Source organism: Peromyscus leucopus, chromosome 8b, assembly GCF_004664715.2.
Source record: "Peromyscus leucopus breed LL Stock chromosome 8b, UCI_PerLeu_2.1, whole genome shotgun sequence".
Classification (NCBI taxonomy): domain Eukaryota; kingdom Metazoa; phylum Chordata; class Mammalia; order Rodentia; family Cricetidae; genus Peromyscus; species Peromyscus leucopus.
Window position 1 is genome coordinate 8,877,585 of NC_051086.1, and position 20,742 is coordinate 8,898,326.

A 20,742-nucleotide genomic window follows, 5' to 3' on the forward strand; every position below is an offset into this window, starting at 1 on the left:
GTATGCAGCAAGGGGGAAGTGGCACTATTAGGACATGAAAGCCAGGAGTGAGGCATCCTCAGGCTGCCTCTCCTAAAAAAGGTCAAGTTTGTTGCTTTCAATGACTAAGACTGACCAGTTTAAATTCTGAAGCCCATTCTGTGCCGAAGCTTTATCTTAGTCAGGACAAACACTGAAATAGCTCAGTGCCTTAAACACATCAAGAAACTGATAATGACATATAAGCATTTATGAATTGGCCATATGAAACACACAGCACACTGTGTAGAGACAAGCAGGTATATATCCACAGTACAGCACACAGAATCATGCATTTTGCTATGACTTCCTCCCACTTGTCTCTTCCTATAAGACACTTTTCTTTCCTTTTCTTTTTTTTGTTTTGTTTTGAGACAGGGTTTCTCTGTGTAGTTTTGGTGCAGCTTCAGGATTTCTCTCTGTAGACCAGGCTGGCCTTGAACTTACAGAGATCTGCCTGGCTCTGCCTCCCAAGAGTTCTGGGATTAAAGGCGTGTGCCACCACCGCCCAACTGACATTTTTATTTTTAGTTATACACTAATACTATGTATGTGCCTATATACATTAGTATTGTGTATATGCCTATATAAAGTACATTAAAGGTCTACAAGTGGCCATCAGTCTGCTTCAGGCTGTGATCATGTCCACAGTAAATGAAAGTTACCCAGGAAAGATCAGGCTATGGTATTCAGCCTTGTTAGACACCTCCAAATTAAATGTCTACATGGCCAGTGTACAACAAAACCAGACCTCAGTAGTTTTCAAAGACAGTGGATGACTATTCCATGATATGCATCCTGAGACATGCAATCTGTGCTAGAAAATAATCACTGTACATAAGCTGAGGCAGGGAATTTATTCCAAGCATTTGTTTTCTTTTTTTAAATATATAATTTATTTTTATTTTATGTTCACTGGTGCTTTGATTGCATGTATATCTGTGTGAGGGTGTCAGAAGCCCTGGAACTGAAGTTACAGACAGGTGTGAGCTGCTGTATGGGTGCTGGGAATTGAACCCCGGTCCTCTGGAAGAGCAGCCAGTGCTCTGAGTCATCTCTCCACCTCAGGCATTTATTGTCACACCTTTCCTTTCTCATAGTATAACTTTCCTCTCTCTATATATATATATTTGGTTTTTTCGAGACAGGGTTTCTCTATGTAGCTTTGTGCCTTTCCTGGAACTCGCTTTGGAGACCAGGCTGGCCTCAAACTCACAGAGATCCGCCTGCTTCTACCTCCCGAGTGCTGGGATTAAAGGCGTGCTCCACCACTGCCCAGAAACTTTCCCATATTTTTTTTTTTGGTTTTTCGAGACTGGGTTTCTCTGTGTAGCTTTGCGCCTTTCCTGGAACTCACTTGGTAGCCCAGGCTGGCCTCGAACTCACAGAGATCCGCCTGCCTCTGCCTCCCCGAGTGCTGGGATTAAAGGCGTGCGCCACCACCGCCCGGCAACTTTCCCATATTTTATTTTACCCTTTAAATGAAAATCTGTCAAAAACTCTAAGAATTTCTGAGTTCTCTCAAATGGAGAATGTATTTGTAGATACCCTTACTGGTTTCTTTTTTTAAAGATAGGGAGTCTTCTCTCTCTCTCTCTCTCTCTCTCTCTCTGCATCACAGACTGGCCGGGAGTTCACTACATAGTTCAGGCTAGCTTCAATCTTACAGTAATCTTCCTACTTCAACCTTCTAAGTCTGGATGATTAGAACAAGCCAGCATATCTAGATCATTGTAACTTTTCATAAAATTTAACTGTATTTCATTGATAGTTCTGGTGTTTATTAATACTTTTGAGCAGTATTTAGCACCTACAGAACTTTGAATCAGAGTACTCTGAACACTTTAAAATAAATGAAAATGATAAAGTAACAGCCTAGAGGCTACTGGCACCACTGATACCAGGAGCCAGGCTTGCCTGCAGCACCAAATGGTGTGCCAGATCCCATATCCATATCCTTAGGCACTAGGCACACATGTGATTCACACACATGTATGCAAGTAAAATACTCATACATATAAAATAAATCTAAAAAAACTTTTTTTTTTAAAAGAAGGCATTAAAAAGGCTGAAGGCTCTAGGTAGAATGCACGTCACCTTTGACACTTCAGAAAGTGGACGCCTTACCTTTTGATGAGTTTGATAGATTTGAAAGCTTCATCCATGTCCCCAATGGTGACAAAGAAGCTGAAGTTGAGGATGGCATCCCGAGTTGGCTTGTCACAGTCCTCCAGACCCACAAAGTCTTGTAGGGGTCTCTTGGCTACCATCTGAGGGATGTGGTAGTGCCCAGAATCCACCCTGTCTTCTTTCTCCACTTCTCCAGGCTGGAGGACAAAGGCCCCATATACTCATCAGGTAACATGTAAAGGCAATGCCTGCACTCAGTCTCACTTCCTCTAAATTCAAATATAGCCACAGGCCAAATGGTTCCCACAGGGTCCTGAAAACCTTTAATGTCACTGGAATTGATCAAAGCTTTGGGTCCTTGTTTAGGACAACAGGTAAACAAAGGCTGTCCAGGTACAAACTTGTTTTGGCATCCTTTAATTCAGTATGTCAGAGTCTCTCATTAAAAATGGCCTTTCTGGGGGGTTGGGGATTTAACTCAGTGGTAGAGCACTTGCCTAGCAAGCACAAGGCCCTGGGTTCGGTCCTCAGCTCCAGGGGAAAAAAAATGGCCTTTCTGTTACCCTCTCTCTGTGTTCATCATGAAGACGTTTTACCAGTTTTAAGTCAAGTCAGACACACATGTATCTCTTAAAATTAAACTGGAGGTACTGAGGAGCCCACTGCCCCTGCCATGGATCTTCTAATGCTCTCAGCCTATGTATTTCTCCCCAGGACTGAACTCCCTTCTCTCTGGAGACAATTTGTACAATGTTATGTACACATACTTTCTAGCACATATTTGCCTCCATGACTATCCAAGTGGTAGCTTCAACTGCTCCTCCCTAGATCAGCTGTCATGAACAATTCAGCCTCACTGTTCTTTTTGAGCCCACCTAGCAGGCTCAGTGAGAAAACCCCACGGAGGAATCTACACTTGGCCTGGACTCTGAAAATCTAGTGAAATATATCATGCTGCATTGTAGCTGGAAAGTCTTTTGAGGCACAGCATAGGACATAAACAAAGGTTCTGTTACAGGTAGCTTGAGTTTAGGTCCATAATTAGTATATATATATGTGTGTGTATATGTATATACACATATATATACACACACATATACATATACACACATACACACATATATCCTATAACCTAATGATATATATATATATTATATATAATAACCTAATGATACATACATATATAAAATACACACACACACATATAATTAGGCAATACCAACTAGGTGACAGAAGAGTTTGGCTAATTGTGCACCTAGCTGGACATTGTCCTTCACATTGGTAACATCATCATCCTTGGTGTGGTTCTATTGAATCCAGTTTATTATGTGAGCATCCTGGGGAGCCCCAGAATACCCTGTTCCCTGCTTATTTGCCATGGCTCTTTATTTTAGATCCTTGTTACTGATCTCTGAGGCAAGAACTGTTGTCTGTTGCCACACTGCCCTGAACACATCTGAACTTGTTTCATCTTAGGAGCTAAACAGGGCTTGGACCTCATTTGTATTTGGACTGAAGGCAGAGACTGTTTATCCTATGTCATAGTAGATTGGAACAGCCTGCCAGTCACATGGTAAAGGTGATGGGAACTAGGAATATTGGACTTTCTCAGACCATCCTGGGATGTGTGAGCACTGAAAACCTGGGGGAAAGGAGACTGAAGCCCTGCATGTCAGCAAACAAAACAAGAGCTGCCTTTAAAGGAACATAATGCCTTCTGGCTATTCCCTGGCAGCACTTTGCAAGTTAAACTAACGATATCCCTTATATTGCAAACACAGGTCAACCAAGCATTTCCTCTATCTGGAGATCACATGAAATGGCTGCATATGCCACAGGTACACATCAGACCAAGAGCCAATGGGCTCCTGTCAAATTTCACTTGGCTCCATGGGCAAACAAAAAGTCCCAGCCTCCAGAAAAGTTTCCTCTGAAGGTGAACAAGGTAGGCAGGAAGTGTTGGCACACACACAATACAGCAACAAGATATGGTTCTCAGGGACACGACAAAAACAAGGTGACAAGCCATAAGCAGGGGCTTCATACTTACGACTGCATCATAGATGCCTCTTCTGTGGAATAACAACTACGAGTGTAGGCACAGACAGATGAGAAAAAAAGAAAACATGCATGAATGTGTGGAAGAAACAAAAATCCAGAATATAAAATTAATGTGGAAAACTCAACAGGAAGAATTTAAAAGAGCTTTCCAAACTTTCTGTTTTCAAATCAAAGGGAAATTCCACCCAAGAACACAAAACAAGAATGAAAAATGACAGAAAAGTATCAGACTGGTTGTGGAATTCTATTTTAAAATAAAGCCATTAAGGACAGCTGTCCTGACAGGGACAGGACTCCCAAAACTTAGCTGATCACATAAATACTTTCTCAGCTTTCACGAACATCAATTCCATTTTTAAGGCACACGGAGTGTAACATACAAACTGTTCATACACCAACTTCCAGTGGCTGTGCAGTACTGCTGTATATGGTAACTTGGAAAACTAGAACCAACTGTCCTGGCTTCATTTTTATTTAAAATGTATGCATCATTATATATGTATGCTGCAGATCTTACATCTAGAAGCCCCCTAATACTGATCACAATGGTCACAAATCAAGTGGCAGTATCCCCTGCCACCCTATTCTCTACACCAATTCCTTTTAAAGTAAATCACAGCTCTGAAAGAGCTGGGTGTGGCTTCTGTGCTTGTGCCTGTCTAGCAGTCCACATGGTAGTTTCATTAGCTTATTGGTTATGTGGAGGGCCCGAATAGCAGATACTGGCTATTACTCTGTCTCCCTGTGGCCTATCCTACTACTTACTTTTGGCTACAAAAGTAACAACAGGCTAAGTCAGGCATGGTTGGACACACCTGTAATCCTAGCAATCTCAGCACTCAAGAGGCTGAGGCAGAAGGACTAATGTGAGTTCAAGGCCACCCTAGGCTACGTAATTAAAATTTTGCAAGAAAGAAAGAAAAAGAGAGAAGGGGTCGGGTTAGAGAAATGGCTCTTGCAGAGAACCACAGTTCAGTTCCCATCACGCAGGGAGCTCACAACGACCTGTATTGCCTCTGGCCTCCTCAGGCACCTGCACTCATATGCACATACCCACATGTAGACGCACACACGTAAAACTAAAAATAATTTTTTAAAGATCGGAAGGTTAGTTTCAGACAATAAGAACTGCACCGGGCTCATTTTAAAGACTGATTTTATGCCGGGCGGTGGTGGCGCATGTCTTTAATCCCAGCACTCGGGAGGCAGAGGCAGGCGGATCTTTGTGAGTTCGAGGCCAGCCTGGTCTACATAGTAAGATCCAGGAAAGGCACAAAGCTACACAGAGAAACCCTGTCTTGAAAAACCAAAAATAAAAAAAAATACTGATTTCACATCACTTAGGTAACAGGTAAAGCTGACACCAGTGGTCCCCTCCCTACCCTTTTGGTGTCCAGTACAAGGGCAGTGACAGGGAGGTTGTCTACAGTTTTTCAGGAGGTGTGGGTCCAACAAGATGGCAGCTTCTTTAGATCAGGGGATCAAAGCCATGGCAGAGTTCAGTGACTATGGAGCTCACTGACAGCTCCAGCCCCTGCCGCCAGGCTTCGACCCCACAAGCCCACTGGGCTCCTGTGTGGAAAAAGTCCCTCAGGTATAGTTGCTCTGTGTGGTAGAACATCTGCCTAGCATGTGTGAAGTCTTGAGTTTGACCCCAGCACTGAAAAAAAAAAGAAAAGAAAAGAAAACAGGAAAAAGCAGTGGCAGTCTCCACAGTCACCACGGCCAGCGCCTCTCAGTGACAATGGAGCCCAAAGTGAAGGAGCAGTTGTTGGATCCCAAAGCGAAGGAGGAACAGGGAGTAACTGTGCAGGTATTAGGGACTCCCACCTTTTTTGTGAAGTAATAATGAGGCACTTCCATTCCCAGGAGATTCTGGTAGGTAGGAGGCCGGGGGAAGCAGTCATGGAGCAAGAAGCCATGCTCTTCAGAAGCGAAGAATGACAAAATCAAAACATCTTCCTGGAAGACACAACAGTGTTGTTTGGTTTTAAATTTAGTAATATAAATTTCTATTTCTTCTCAATTTCTTTTTAGGGTGCACAGTCACGATGCCATTTCTGCCAGGGCTTCCCAAGCTTCTTATTGGCCGGCCGCCTTTGAAGAATGAAGGCATCTTCCATATGACTTCACTTCACCTGTCTGGGACTAACAGATCCCATCTGAATTCAGGGGGGAAACTCAGGAGTGCCTGTGTTTTTAAAATTCTCCCTTTGGATTTCTTTGCTCTGATTTAAAAATCACCAATGAGCCAGGTTAAGCCCAACACCTGGGAGCCAGAGGCAGTTGAATCTCTTTGAGTTAGAGGCCAGCCTGGTCTGCATAGTGAGCTGTAGGCTAGCTAGAACTACATAGTGAGGCCCTGCCTCAAACCAAAACCAAAACCAAACAATGGCAATGTTGACAAAAAACAAAACAAACAAACAAAAACAACAAAAAAAGTAACACCTCTCTTCTCTGCTCTTAAGGAATAGAGAAGGCACAAGAGACAGACCAAATATTATGTTGCCTCTGTCTCATGTGAGCAGAATAAGCCACAACAAATGCCAGAACCACCTTCCTGTCTGCAACTGCTTCTTAAAAACAAAAAGAGGATGCAGGACTGTTCCTTACTACTGTGGTGTGAACTCTCAGAACTGCACACACCATCATCACAAAAACCATAAAGAACCACTTGATCACATGACCAGCACTAACCTCCCCATGGACACGCCTCTTACTAGCTATCTTTGCTGTGCCCATTATTTCCTAGGGCTGTCACACTGCCTATCTGGAAAATTCCTCTGGCAATGTTTCCTTCATTCCAGTGATACAGAAACCACTTCAATCTATTCTATCATTCTGGCATTTGAGTATCAAGGACAGGATTTGCTCCTGGTATTCTCAGGGTACTGATTTCAGATGGTCTCAGGGGCAGACTCTCATCTGTGAGAATGCCTCCAGCATGAAGATGAACCCTGAAACTACAGAATGGGCTTCCCTGTGCCCTGTGTGTGTACTTGGGAGTTGTGCATACAAACTGCTCTGAGGAAGGTGGGTTACAGTGGCACACAGGTTGCTGACACATCTGACATTTTGCAAAGTATCAGAGTCCCAGTTCCAATGTGAATGCTGTTCTGGAGCTAAGAGCACATCTGCATGGAGCCTGAGCCCCACAGAGGTGGAGGCATGGGGAGGGCAGAGACAGTGATTGGAGATAGCTGATGAGGAGTAGATGAGGATTACAGCTCTACCTCAGGTCCAATCTCAGCTCTGTCCACAGAGAAGAATAACTTGGGGCAGTTGAGAAAATCAAGAAATTAAAATTTGGGGTTAGGCTGGACAAAAAGGTGGGGCAGAACTAGACAGGAAGGGTGGGACTGATTAAATGGAGAATGCCATCCAACAGACACACCTCACTGTAGCTTTCTTGTGTGGTTCAAGATGGGTCTGTCTGCAGGGTGGTGGTGGTGGTGGTGATCATGGTGCACACCTTTAATTCCAGCACTCAGGAGGCAGAGGCAGGCTGATCTCTGTGAGTTCGAGGCCAGCCTGGTCTACAAAGCTAGTTTCAGGATACCCAGGACTACACAGAAAAACCCTGCCTTGAAGCCCTCCCACCCCCCCCAAACGATGGCTCTGTCCACCACTGACTTATGGAAATGATCTTGATGACACAGTGACACTTAATAAGTGGGAGGGATGATACAGATATTCTACTTCCCATGAGTGGATTTTCCTAGTAACTCTCTCCTAAGTTATGCCATGAAGACACTATCTGGCAAATGGTTACTATATATGTCTAAACATGTAACATAGCAAACAATAGGTACCTTGTGGCATGTGTCCTCCACGTGGGGCTGCTTGTCTACAGCCTGTGGCTGGGCTCCAGGTGCTTCCTGCAAGGCCTCACACACGAAGAGCCTGGGCTCACTCTGATCCCAGAAATGGTTCACAGGAACGTAACTCTCTAGTCTTTCATGCATAAAGATGTGGGTCCTAAAACAGAAGGGAAGGCCTATCCCCAACTCTGAGAAGAACATTGCTTTTAGTGCTACACACACCACTCAATCATCTCAGGCAATGCCAGCAGGTGACAGTGTTGCCAAGTTCATGGCTCCTGGAGCATCCTTGGGCCACTCAATGTTACACATCTTATCAGAACACACTTTTGCAGACTTTGGGGAATTGGGAGAAAGGGCCTGGGAAGTCTGGCTTGGAGACACAGGGAATGATGCTTGGATCTGGAGGTCCTGCAGAGGCCCTAACATTTCCTAGGAGGTATTCAGAAGAAAGCCCGTGTGACACTATCTAATTTTACCCTTGTCCTTCCCATCTATAAGATACCATGATTCATGGGCCCAAAGCTTGAAGAAGTTCTATAGGGAGATCAATGAACTAGGTGGCAAAGGATGGAGATCATAAGATAAAGAGGGGAAGCCGGGTGGGCGGTGGTGGCACACGCGTTTAATCCCAGCACTCAGGAGGCAGAGGCAGGTGGATCTCTGTGAGTTTGAAGCCAGCCTGATCTACTAAGTGAGTTCATGACAGACCCAAAAGCTACAAAGAGAAACCATCTTGAAAAACCAAAAAGATAAAGAGGGGAACTAACTGTAGAAAGGAAAGCTTAGCTCCAAAGATTTACACCCAGTCGCAGAGAACCCAGGAACAGTGGGATTGGGATGAAGCTGTATCATTCTGAGGGGCCAGAATTTCAAGGGCCCATATTCTGAGGCAGGGGGTCAGTGGTACAGTTGGGGGGAACGAGAAGAAGGGGTTGTTGAAGTAGGCATCAACAGAGATGAAAAGTAGACCAAGCAGATTAAAGGAGGCTCCAGAGAAGGCTCTAAGGAGGCAGGCAGGACTCAGGGAGAAGGGCAGGAAGAATTTAGGGGAGACTGTGCAGGAAGAGCTGAGTTGGAAGGAGGGACCTGGTAGAACTAGCAAACGACAGACTGGGGTTGGGGTGTAGCTCAGTGGTAGCACACACCAGGTTCTGGGATCCGTCCTTAGCATCACAATCAATCAAACAGCAGAACAGTACAAAGGATGACAGAAAAAACAAGCCACTGAATGTAACCTGTTGCCAGTTCCTCTGTTCTACAGAAGCCACCGAAGTGAGCCTGGAGGCTTCCATCCCATGCTTTCTGTTCTGCACTTACTTCACTGCAGACACACCTACCTACCTTCCCAAACTATCTGCTTTCCTGACTCAAGTCATGTGGAATTAAATATAGATGTAGCGAGGTATTGTAAGTGTGTCAAGTCCCAAGAGCACAGTTTCTATGGCAAGAACTGTATCCATGTGTTACATCAGCCCTCTCCCAACAGAAAGACACTTATTTCTTATTTTCTCTAGAAGCATAGTCTCTACAAAGACAAGCACTTTTTTCCTGTCGGAGCTGCCCATAAGCCTGAGGCCACTCTGTTCTGGGACATTTCTAGAGATGTTTTGGAGAGCTCTTCCAAATTTTGAGTTTCTACTAAGTCAGTTCCATGATCTCAATCCTGAAGCAGAGACCAAGGACTTAGTCTACTCCAATTGCTTACGTGTGGGTTTGACTATTGGTTTTACTACTTGTAGCTTCTGTGAGGCTCTGGAGTTCAAATATAACTTAGTAAGTTGGGCAGTGGCAAATACCATTTTCCACAAAATCCTCGTGGCTATAATCTTACTCATTGGCCTCCGGCTCGTTAAAGGGCAGTGTCTGCATCTGTCCAATCTGTCCAGTCTTGAAGTTGAAGACATTCACTGTGTCCATCTCAACATCATAGATGTAGATTTTTGAATCAGGGCTATTGTCAACCTAGGAAAGAGAAGATTTTGTAATGCTCAGGGACTGTAGAGTGCTTTAGGGCCTGTGCCCATGGGGTGGACTCAGCACAAACTTGAGGAAAATACACCTGTCACCAGCCTCCTTGGCTTCCAGCAAATGGCACACCACAGAATAATAATTTAATTCTTTATTAAGCCCGCTGAGATAGTTTTTTAGTTACTACTTTGTAATTTCAGACAACTTAGAACAAAGTCTAAAAAGTTATAGCTGTTCTCAGTTTTGACTAGAGATTTAAAAAAAAAAAAGAAAGAAAAAAGAAAAATAGGGTCTCACTATGTAGCCTTGGATGATTTGGACCAGATTGACCTTGAACTCACAGAGTTCACTCACATTTTTTCCATTGGTCTGTTGATGGTCACGTAGTGACTGTCCACATTTTGCCCTTGTGAATGGAGCTTCTGTGGATTTAGAATGGAACCGCCACCTTGGAGGCTCCTCCTTGCTGTGAGCAGCAGGCAATTCATGTGTCAGCTGCCAAATGGAAATGATCATCGCCCCCATCGTTGGGACCTTTGTTTCATCTGTATTCAGTTGTACGAATGTTATTTTTGTCTTAAATCCAGAGTCCTTTGGAGTCCTTGGTTAGTCTACCTCAGCTAAAAAAAATGTCTCCAGGCTGAGCATGGTGGTGCATGCCTTAAATTCCAGCACTCAGGAGGCAGAGGCAGGCAGATCTCTGTGAGTTGTAGGCCAGCTTGGTCTACAGAGCGAGTTCTAGGACAGGCAGGGTGACACAGAGAAACCCTGTCTTGAACCCCTCAACCTTACCCCCCCCCCACACACACACAAAGAAAAAGGGCCACACGTTATATGACATTTCGTCCAGAACACGAAAATCCAGAGAGAGTAAGCAGGCCTGTGGTTGCCAGGAGCTAAGATGGGAATGGACATGGCAGTTAATGGGTGTGACATTAATGAATGAATGTCTGGAAGCAGACAGAGGCTGCAGCTGTGCTATACTGCAAATGTACCAAGTGTCACTGGATTGTTCACTTCAAATGGTTAATTTTATGGTATATGACTCTTATCTCACGTTTTTAGAGAACCTATTTTAAGATAGAGGAAAGTCAGCATCCCCAAATGGCACTTGAGCGTGTAACTGCTCAGTAATGTCCTGAAGCAGAGGAAGGAGGTGGGAACACACTGGCTCATGCCCCATTTGGCAGCATAAGCAGTGAAACACGCCCACCTGAGGGTTCTTTCTATGCCATCTCTGAAATTTGCATCTGGACCTTGGCCCTCAGAAGAGAATGCTCAGTAAGTGGCTTTGGACCCAAAAGAAAACAAGTAGCTCTTGGGTTATACCTTGGGTTCAGACTTAGCTGCTCTGGGCTTTCTGGGTTCAGAAGCTGCAGAGCGTCAATGGTGATCCTGGCTGCCTTACCTCATGACGGCACACAAAGAATTCTTTCTTCTTCTTTTTTTTTTTGAGCTGAGGATTGAACCCAGCGCCTTGCAGGGCCCTTGCACTTGCTAGGTAAGCACTCTACCACTGAGCTAAATCCCCAACCCAAAAGATTTCTTAAAAAAAGAATCCCCGTGCATGCAGAATTTGCCTGCATGTATGCATGTGTAGCACATGTGTGCCTGGTGCCCACAGAGGTCAAAAGAGGCGGTCAGATCCTCTGGAATTTGAGTTAAGAATGTGTGAACCACCAGGTGGGTGCTGGAACAGCACTGAGGTCCTCTGCAAGAGCAACAAGTGCTCTTAACCTCTGAGTCATCTCTCCAGTCTCTACACCTAAGCATTTCTGAGGGTCAGGCATGGTCTCTTCTCACAGGTTCAAATGCTCCCTACCTAGATCCAGAGAACTCTCTACTGCTGGCTCATGCAGCTGCCTGCCTCACACAGCTGCCACTTTGTGTCCTTATTTCCTTTTGTATTAACCTCATTGTGGGGCTCTCCCATTCTTCCTTCCCTTGTTCCAAACAAGCTGCCGTGAGGGTCAGGATCCTGAGCTGCAGCACTTACTGGGCTGGTGCATTTTAAGACTGGGTCAGGGGGACTTGCAAAACACAACTCATAATGATGTTACCACTATAATCTTCTCATTTCTCGTTTCCTTCTTTTGAATACTTGCAGAGGAAGAATCTCATGTACATGTATATACAAAAGAAGCTGAGGAAAGGGAAGAGCTGTGCTCAATCCCCCATTCCTCACCTCCTCCACTGTGTGAGTGAATTCCAGGACGGCCAAGGCTACACAGAGAAACCCTGTCTCGAAACAACAACAAAACAAAAAACAAACAACAAACAAACAGAAGACAGAGTGTGTCTCAGGAGAGCAGTTCCTACATCTTGAGTGGGCAACACAATAGAGCCAACCCCATTGGTGGAGGAGTGGGTGAGCCAGCCCTGAAGTTGTGAGCATCTGTCATGCGGTGTGGCATGGGCAGGGGAGAGATGCCACACATACACCCCACACCCTCCTGCCTATCAATGTCTGAGGCAGGTGGAGAGCTGGTCCTGGCCCTCACCAGCTGCAGCACTCAAGAGATTGCCCCCTATGCCACACCTGGACATCAAGTAGAGCCGACCTTGAAGATGCAGGTGTTGGCATCTGACCCTGAGGACATGAAAGAAGAACTGGCCCCACCCCTTACTTACTGCTGCAAGGGGTGAACTTGCCAGGAAAATGTAGGAGAGCTCACACTGGTAATGAGGACAAGGGAGAGCTGGCGGACTGACCAACCCTGCAACTACCCAGGCCCAGAACCAGGGCCCAACATCCATCCTATCTGTAACCTGCTGGAGCAAGTGAAGGAACTAGTCCTGCAGACCCAAAGCCGAAGGATTTCCACAACACAGGGCAACAGCAGGACATCCAAGAGGAGTCCCAGTGAGGGCCCAGCATAGACAGTGTAGCAGAAACCAGAGGCCTTGAACCAGACCAAAGACTCCCTGCAATGAACACTTGCAAGTAAAGATATATGGATAAAAGAGTTTACTGTGTGACTCACTGTGTTACCCTACAGTTTCCATGATTAAATTGATTTTTTCCTTCTCTCTTTTTTCTTTTTTCTCTTAAATTTTATTTTATTTGGGGGGGGGGGTTGCAAGGGCAGAGGGTGGATACGAAGGGATAGGAAATGAATGGGATGGAGATGCATGATATGAAAGACACAAAGAATAAATAACAACCACAAAAAACAACACAAAATGGAGTGTGTGCTAAGATGAAAGTGGGCAGGAGAGAGCCGATGGATGGAGGGGCTAGACAGAGGGCAAGACATAAAGCCCCAAAAGATCTATTGAGGAGAGTACATCCAGCCAGAGCTGATGGCTATGGGCTGTCAGAAGCCACAGGCACGGCCCCTTTCCAAGGAGGTCCTTCACATGGACCAGCCGAAGGCCAGCAGGGATGTCGGCCTTACCTTGCTAAGGAGGATGCTGATCTTGTTCCCACTGGCATTGCATCTCAGAGAAGTGATGCTCCCCACATCAGGGATCATCTGAGCCAGGTTCTTGCAGCTGCAGTGCACTTTTGCTTCCCTGTGGGGACAGAAGAGGAAAGGATGACATCAGCATCAGCAGTGGTCCCTGTGATCACAGAAATTCATTTCTCTGACTGCTGAGACCTTGGTCTAGGGTCTTGTTCTGTTCAGCTCACTGCTTCTCACCTTACGCACTGAACCCCTAGCACAGGGAAAAGGTTAATTTATAGAACCAATATACAGTCTCTTCTAAATTAGAAAAAAAAAAGTGTCACATGAGATAAGAACCTAAGATTTTTGACACTGTTCCAATTTTCTGTCTACTAAATTGTCTCATACTACTTCTGTTTGGATGAAAACTGTACCTTCTGGAGAGATCAAAACTTTTAAAGTGAGCTAAATCTGTCCCTGCAACCAGGAAAGTCCCACAGATGTCTAGGAAGCAGGGGCTCCCCTCGGTCTCCGAGAACAGCAGAAGTTGTTTGACAGTTCCCTGGGGAAAGAAGAACAAGTTTAGCTGTACACTTCTACGGTGCCCCATTTCCCTCCTAAACAATATTCATTTCCTGCACCCCACTCATTCACCCAGTAAGTGATTACTAATGGGCCAGTATGCATCTAAACTACAGTTGGTTCCAGAGGAAGAGAGGCTACTGTCTCATACAGTCTGGTGCCACACGCCTCAGGTCAAGGATCAAAGGTACAAAGGGCACTCAGATGAGAAGTGCTCTATAGTCACACACAGGATGACGGAATATAGCAAGGTGGCCTCTGTCCCTGTGGGTAAGAGCTCCTAAGATACTTCTCACGTTGTCCATGTTAAGTGCATGGTCATCTGGGTGGTAAGAGGAGGAACAGTGCTCTCTTGGGATGTCTGTCACATTCTGGACATACACATACACCATTTGTGGAAGGCAATTCACAACGCTTCACACTTATAACACACTCATGCTTTCTATAGCTCACATTTCAGCAAACTACTTAAGGAACTAATGTCTATTTTGGGGGCAGTGTTTAAAATGAGGTGAACCAGGAGGAAGGCAGCTACCAGGAGAACCCGGAACAGTAGGTGACACACACTGAACAAGTGTCTCTGTGCCTACGATCCTTAAGTCTGGTATGACTGCAAGAGTGAGCAATGGGGCCAGGTGGCAGTGGCACGTCTTTAATCCCAGCACTTGGTAGGCCAGTCCAAGCGGATCTCTGTGAGTTCGAGGCCAGCCTGGTCTACACAGTGAGATCCAGAACAGGCACCAAAAAACTACACAGAGAAACCCTACCTTGAAAAAAGCAAAAAACAAAACAAAAACAAAACAAAAAAAGAGTGAGCAACGGAGAAAGCTGTATGCTTTGAGGGTGGGCAGGTGGAGCAGAGACCATATGTACATTACTGCAGGAATGGAGGCAGTACTCTCCAGTTCAAGTTTACTCACACCTGTTCCGCTTCCATAGTTTCCACTTCTCAGGTTCCACAACAAATCTAGCCTGTATTCAAAAAGAGGAAGTACCCTACTTCTTTCTCCTCTGTGAGAGTCCACTACCTCTCACAACTCACTGTCTGAACCAGGCCCTCAGAGCCTCTTCTCCCAGGATTCCATCGTCCTTCACCAACTTCCAGTCTTTTCACCATGCAAGCACAGAAATTTCTATTCTAATGAAAACCAACACAAAACCAGGAAGAGGCAACCCCAAATCTACCCTACTCCTGCTGACGTCAACAGCAGCCCACCAACCTCTGCCTCACTTCCACTCTACCCAGGGCTCTGGCTTCAGTCTTGACCATGTACGGCCTATACCTAGACCCTCTCTAAAGGTAATGGTGCAGGAAAATGGCAAGGAAGTGTCTGAAGACACTTATCATTGAGCCAGACCCTAACAGAGCCACATATCTGCCTCCTGATGAGAGACACAGGCGGGAATGTGAGAGACCACTAACATTTCCTCACTGACCACAACCAACACACATGTCTTCTGTAACATAAAAATGGCAGACAGGCTGGAGGTGTGGCTTAGTGTATGGTGTGTGCATAAGGTATGGGTTCTATCCAAACACTGTACTGAAAAACAAAAACCAAAAGGAGGAGGAGGAGGAATAAGAGGAGGAGGAGGACCCAACTCCACGCCAGTCGTTGCTCCTATAGACAGGCTCCTTAGTTCTGTTTCTAATTTCCTGCAAAGCCCAACATCTGCAGGTCTTTCTTTACTGTGATACAGCTTCCCTCACTCTGCCAAGAAGAACAGTGCCTTTCTCTCCTTTCTCTCCTCTCTCTGTCCACAAAGGACACCCGACTCACAACTGCTGAAGTCAGAGCGCAAACCTTAAGGAACAAGAGACAGCAGAGGAAGGGAGGAGACTCTTCGCTCTGCCCAGTAGGCCCTGCCCTCCTGCCCTCGGCCTCTCTGTTCTCTCGGCCTATAGGCTGTAGAAAACCACAGCCTCACAAGTTGTATGCCAGCGCCCATGACTTCTTCCCAGGAGGGTGTAGGGCCACATGGCGCTTCCCCTCACATCTACACCATTCAGTCTCACACCAGCGGTTCCTCCTGTCCCTTCTCAATTCAGTCTTCACTCTGGCTGCCTGTGACCTAGAAGTAACCACCTTAAGGCTGGGGCCTGGATGAGCAGCATGTGAGGTACAAGACCATGGATGCAGCAATTCCAGTGAGGCAAACTGGGTTCCGAGAAGTAACTCAGAGTCCCATATAAAAACCACACCCCGGCTGGGAAAGGCTCGGCTGGGAAAGTGCTTGCATCATGAACATGAGGATCTGAATCTGGAGCCTGAAACCCACATAAAGCTAGGCATACTGACATGCCCCTGAATTCCAGTGGTGGTAAGATGGGAGGCTGAGACAGGCAGAGACTTGGGAGCTTGTGGGCCTGCTAGCCTAGCATATGTGGTGAAGTTCCAGGTCAATGAGCCACCCTGTCTCACATAAAAAGTTGAAGGAGCCAGAGGATGAATACCTGATAGTGTCTTCTGACTCCATGTACACCATGTATGTGTGCACATACATAATCTTTCTTTCCATTATCCTTTCTCTCTCCTTCCCACCCACCCGATGCACACATACTCAATTGATAGATTAAAAACCAGAGACTCCTGTCATAGAATGTTACCTTACACAATGGGTTGAACAACTGCCTCCCAAAAGATCCCTTTTCTTGAAACTCTACTTTAAAAGAGTTTTTGCAGATGTAAGTAAATCAAGGATTTGTTTATTTTTTTGGTTCTGGGGGTGAACCTCAGGGCTCTGCCCAATCTAGACATTCCACTAATCCACACTTAATAAAAAGACTTTCAGATGAAATCACTCAGTGAGTCCTAAAACCAGTGACAAGTGACTGTTTTCTATGCTCTGAATGGAACCCAGGGCCTCCACACTAAGCATACAGCCCACCACTGCCACTGAACTGTACACCCTAGTGAAATGTTTGTTTTAAAGGTTTATTTACTTTTTGTGTATGCATATTTTAATCACATGTATGTCTGCATACTACACACATGCCTGGTGCCCTTGGAGCTCAGAGAGAGTATCAGATGCTCTGGAACTGGAACTAGGGATGGTTGTAAGCCACCATATGGGTGCTAGGAATAGAACCCAGGCATCAGTAAGACTGAGTTCTTTTAGCTGCTGAGCCATCTTTCCAGCTTCTGAAAGTGTTTTTTATCAGACATGAAGAGAAGATACAGCTACAGAGAGAGGCCATGTGAAGAACAGAGCACAGGAAAACCTCTGTAAGCCAAGGGCACCGGGACTGACAGCACCACTGGCTCCTAGGAACTGAGAGAGGCGGGAACAGATCCCCTGGTAAAGCTTTCTGAAGGAACTTGCCCCGACCAATCTAGATTCAGGACTTGATTTCCAGAACTGTAAGAGAATAAACTTCTGTTGCCTTGAGCCAGTAGTTTGTGAGAATTCGTTGTAGTGGCCAGAGCAAGTTAGTATCATGTCAGTCCTGGGTTCTAGCAAGTCACAGTGGGATGCAGACAGGGAAGATAAGGTGACATAGATGCTGTGCCAGAGGCCTGTCTCCATGCAAGGCCAGCACTGATCCCATCTTGGCCTCACCCTCACTCTCATTTAGGGGGATGGCTCATCCAGAACGATCATCTAAGTTGATAGTACAAAGCCTTCAGAAGGTTTTTGAACCAACAAGCATTTCCTCCCATTTTATAGCCCAGCATAGTCAAAGTACAGGGAAATGAACTTTTCCCCTGAGAAACGCTCTAACCCTGCCTCTCTATTTCAGAGGTCACAGCATGGATGGGGAGGCTACACCAGAACCCATTTCCAGTGAGCCACCTGATTGGAAAATAGGACTTAGGAACAGGAGACAGCGTTTTTCAACTTACCTGTAACTTTATTATCACAGTCACTGTCCATCGTTCCTTACCTGCCAGGTCCGTACTTGAATTCGGTTTGGCTCCACTGTATAAATGCTTTCCTCATGCATTGCTAACACTGACGTTTCACACAGGAATGTCCCTGAAATGAAAGATGAACATCAAAACAGCATCAGCATGGTAGAAGTGCCTTGTGTGGAATCCCTAGTCAGCTTGGTCCTCATGGTAGCTTTATGAGTATATCTTAGCTCCATGAATCTTGTAGATGAGCAGAACAAGATTCCAGAATAAAAAAGGAAAACAAAAACAAAACAAAACACAAAAATAGCACAAACACTAAAAATACAAAACTAAGAAACATGAAAACACAATAAAAGAGAAGAGACACAAAGGAACATCTGCTCTGAACACAGGGAGTGATATAGGCTCCTGGGGCCCCAGGCCTTAACTGAGGGATTCCACATGCCCACCCACCCTGCTCACCAGCCTTATCTACCCTGCCCCTGGTTGAAGGTGCTCCCGGTAGCACAACATCTAGGGCAGCATGACTGACTAAGCACCTGTCCATGTCATGAGGAATTTTGGAGGCTCTGTGTCTGCCAAAGGTGCTGAAGAGCGTATTAGTCAAGGAAGTGACAACATACTTGAAATGGAAGACGTCTCAGCACCTGCTGTCCCAGTCATTATTGAGATAAGAGCGCTCATCCTTGATTCTTGGGACTCACAGGGAAGGGGAGCGGTGGTGTGTGAATTATTGTACAATACAAGCAATATGACAATTTTATCTATCAGAGAACTTCAGACTACAATGTGGAATGCACAGAGGTTCTTGTGCTCATAGATAAGCACAGAGGAACCAAGCACATTAAACATACAGGGTTGTCTCTGCATATAGAGGTGCAGAGGGTAAGGTCAAGGGGAGAGATATATAACTAACTTGTCTTCCACCCACAAGGCTAGGAGCAGTGGGGAGGTCCACAGAGTTTTCTTAGTGAAATCTGCACTTGCTTTATGCAACAGGGCTGCTTAAGGGGATGACTTGACCATGTGCATGGTTACCAGGTGTGTGGAAAGGTCTGCATTGGGGCTGTACGGTGTACTTTAATCTAGCAAGGGGGAGGTCTTTTGCCCTGCCCCTTGGCATTGCTATAAAAAGTCCTTTTGAAGAGACAGAAGGGGCCGTTGGGTATTGACCTAGGTCCTCCCGAAGCTATCCTGTGTTTCTGTCTCATTTCTGCTATCTGTCTATCTACAAATTCCTTATTTCTTTCTCCTCCTCATAGGAACCCTGTAAGAGGTGGGAGCTGGCCTCTCACAGAACAGATGTGGTTAATAGCCTGGTGACCTCTGCACTATCTGTGTAGCCTAGACCATACTGGATCTTCCCCAGACACTTATTGTGGGCTTGTCAATCTAGAGAACATATCTTTACGGAAGAGTATAGAACATATCTTTATCGAAGAGGTCACATATATTTTATAAAGAGTTTCTTTTCTTTGGTTTTTTGAGACAGGGTTTCTCTGTGTAGCCTTTGCTACCCTGGAACTCATGCTGTACACCAGGCTGGCCTCAAACTAACAGAGATCCGCCAATCTCTGCCTCTTGAGTGTTGTAGTTTCAATGTAGTCATGTCTTAAGCTTTATTGTGCACATGGGAGTGAGTTAATTATAACCAGAAAAATTCTCATGAAATTGTGCTATGCTTAAATATGCCTAAAATAAACTACTTGAGGTCGGATTCTTGAAGTTTAAACCAACACCTGCCAGAGTTGTGTTGACCTGAACTACCTTCTTGTCTCCTGTGTATTGTTACTCTGCTGGTGGCATAAAGTGTTAAGGCAGATAAAAAGGGAGTGGAAAAGAAATGAGGAAGTGAAGTGATGACCAGTGGACAGTAGCACGGCCAGCTTCCTAAGAGTTAAGAGTTCTCAGAGGTGCAGAAGGTAAGGTCAAGAAGGCTTTACCACAAGTTAGAGGAGAAGAGAGTCACATCCCAAAGGCTCGGGAATTCAGGAGGCTGTAGACAGTGCCAGAAGGTCTGTGCTCTGACCTTGCTTTGTCAAGACTACTATGTAGGACACTAGATGCTAAAGCCTCAGAGGGGAGGTTATTCTGGACTGTCCAGACAGGCCCAAAACATAGTTACAGGTGTCCTTGTGAGGAGGGATTGATGACAGGGTCAATGTGGCAACACAACCAAAGATGAGCTCTGTGACCATAAACCAAAGACTACAGTAGCCAGAAGCTAGAAGAATCAAGGAATGCACTTTGATTCTTTGATCCTCAAGGGGATATGGCCCTGTTTAATGGATTTTGTTTTTCTGGCCTTTGAACCATAGAGAATAAATTCCTGTGATTTTAAACCATCATAGTGCTATAGTAGCACTATCAAACTCATATATGAATGTGGAGGGCAGAGGTAGCCAAATTAAACAGAGAAAGCTGGAGAAATTGGTGCAATGCAGAGCTCAGCTCTGAGACTGATTGATCGTGTGAAGATTCACCCGTGGCTCATAGCTATGGCTGGCTTACAGTCAATTTTACAGGACACTTGTGCAATAGCTCCCTTCCTTAGAAGGAACCAAATTGCTTATGCTCCTGTAGCCTTGTTAGCAGTTCTGGACCGGAGGATTTGCTGGTGCAGAGCCTCATTATACTGCTGAAATACCTTGACCACTTCACAGGATGCAGTCCAGGAAGCCCTGGCTCTAGGAATTCAGGCACAGGAATGAGAGTTGGCGTGAGGGTCTTGCTAGCTCTGTGCTAATCCCCTTACTCTTCATTAGAAGGTGAAGCAATTCTAACCTGCATTCCTTAAGGTAGATCCTGAAGGTTCAAAGACCGCCACCTGTTTTCCATTCCAGACAGCCACAGCATCCTAGAATGAACATGGATGTCCAAAAGCAGAAATAAGGAAGAGTAAAGTGCAGACCA

At 45.4% G+C, this 20,742-nt stretch overlaps 1 protein-coding gene across 4 annotated transcripts in view; it reads right to left on the reverse strand.

Annotated features, from left to right (window-relative positions):
- The window catches only part of Ift140 (intraflagellar transport 140), an 88,139-nt gene that overhangs the window by 44,909 nt on the left and 22,488 nt on the right, over positions 1–20,742 (reverse strand). For 3 of the 4 annotated variants that reach the window (XM_028854686.2, XM_028854688.2, XM_028854685.2), the window contains 9 exons: positions 20,614–20,686; positions 17,859–17,950; positions 13,825–13,952; positions 13,400–13,517; positions 9,865–9,995; positions 8,022–8,187; positions 6,040–6,171; positions 4,199–4,234; positions 2,146–2,345 (listed from right to left, as the gene is read on the reverse strand). In XM_028854686.2, coding sequence (XP_028710519.1) covers positions 2,146–2,345; positions 4,199–4,234; positions 6,040–6,171; positions 8,022–8,187; positions 9,865–9,995; positions 13,400–13,517; positions 13,825–13,952; positions 17,859–17,950; positions 20,614–20,686 — 1,076 coding nt within the window. The remainder of the gene's footprint in view (positions 1–2,145; positions 2,346–4,198; positions 4,235–6,039; positions 6,172–8,021; positions 8,188–9,864; positions 9,996–13,399; positions 13,518–13,824; positions 13,953–17,858; positions 17,951–20,613; positions 20,687–20,742) is intronic. The other variant, XM_028854689.2, reaches the window with a different exon arrangement.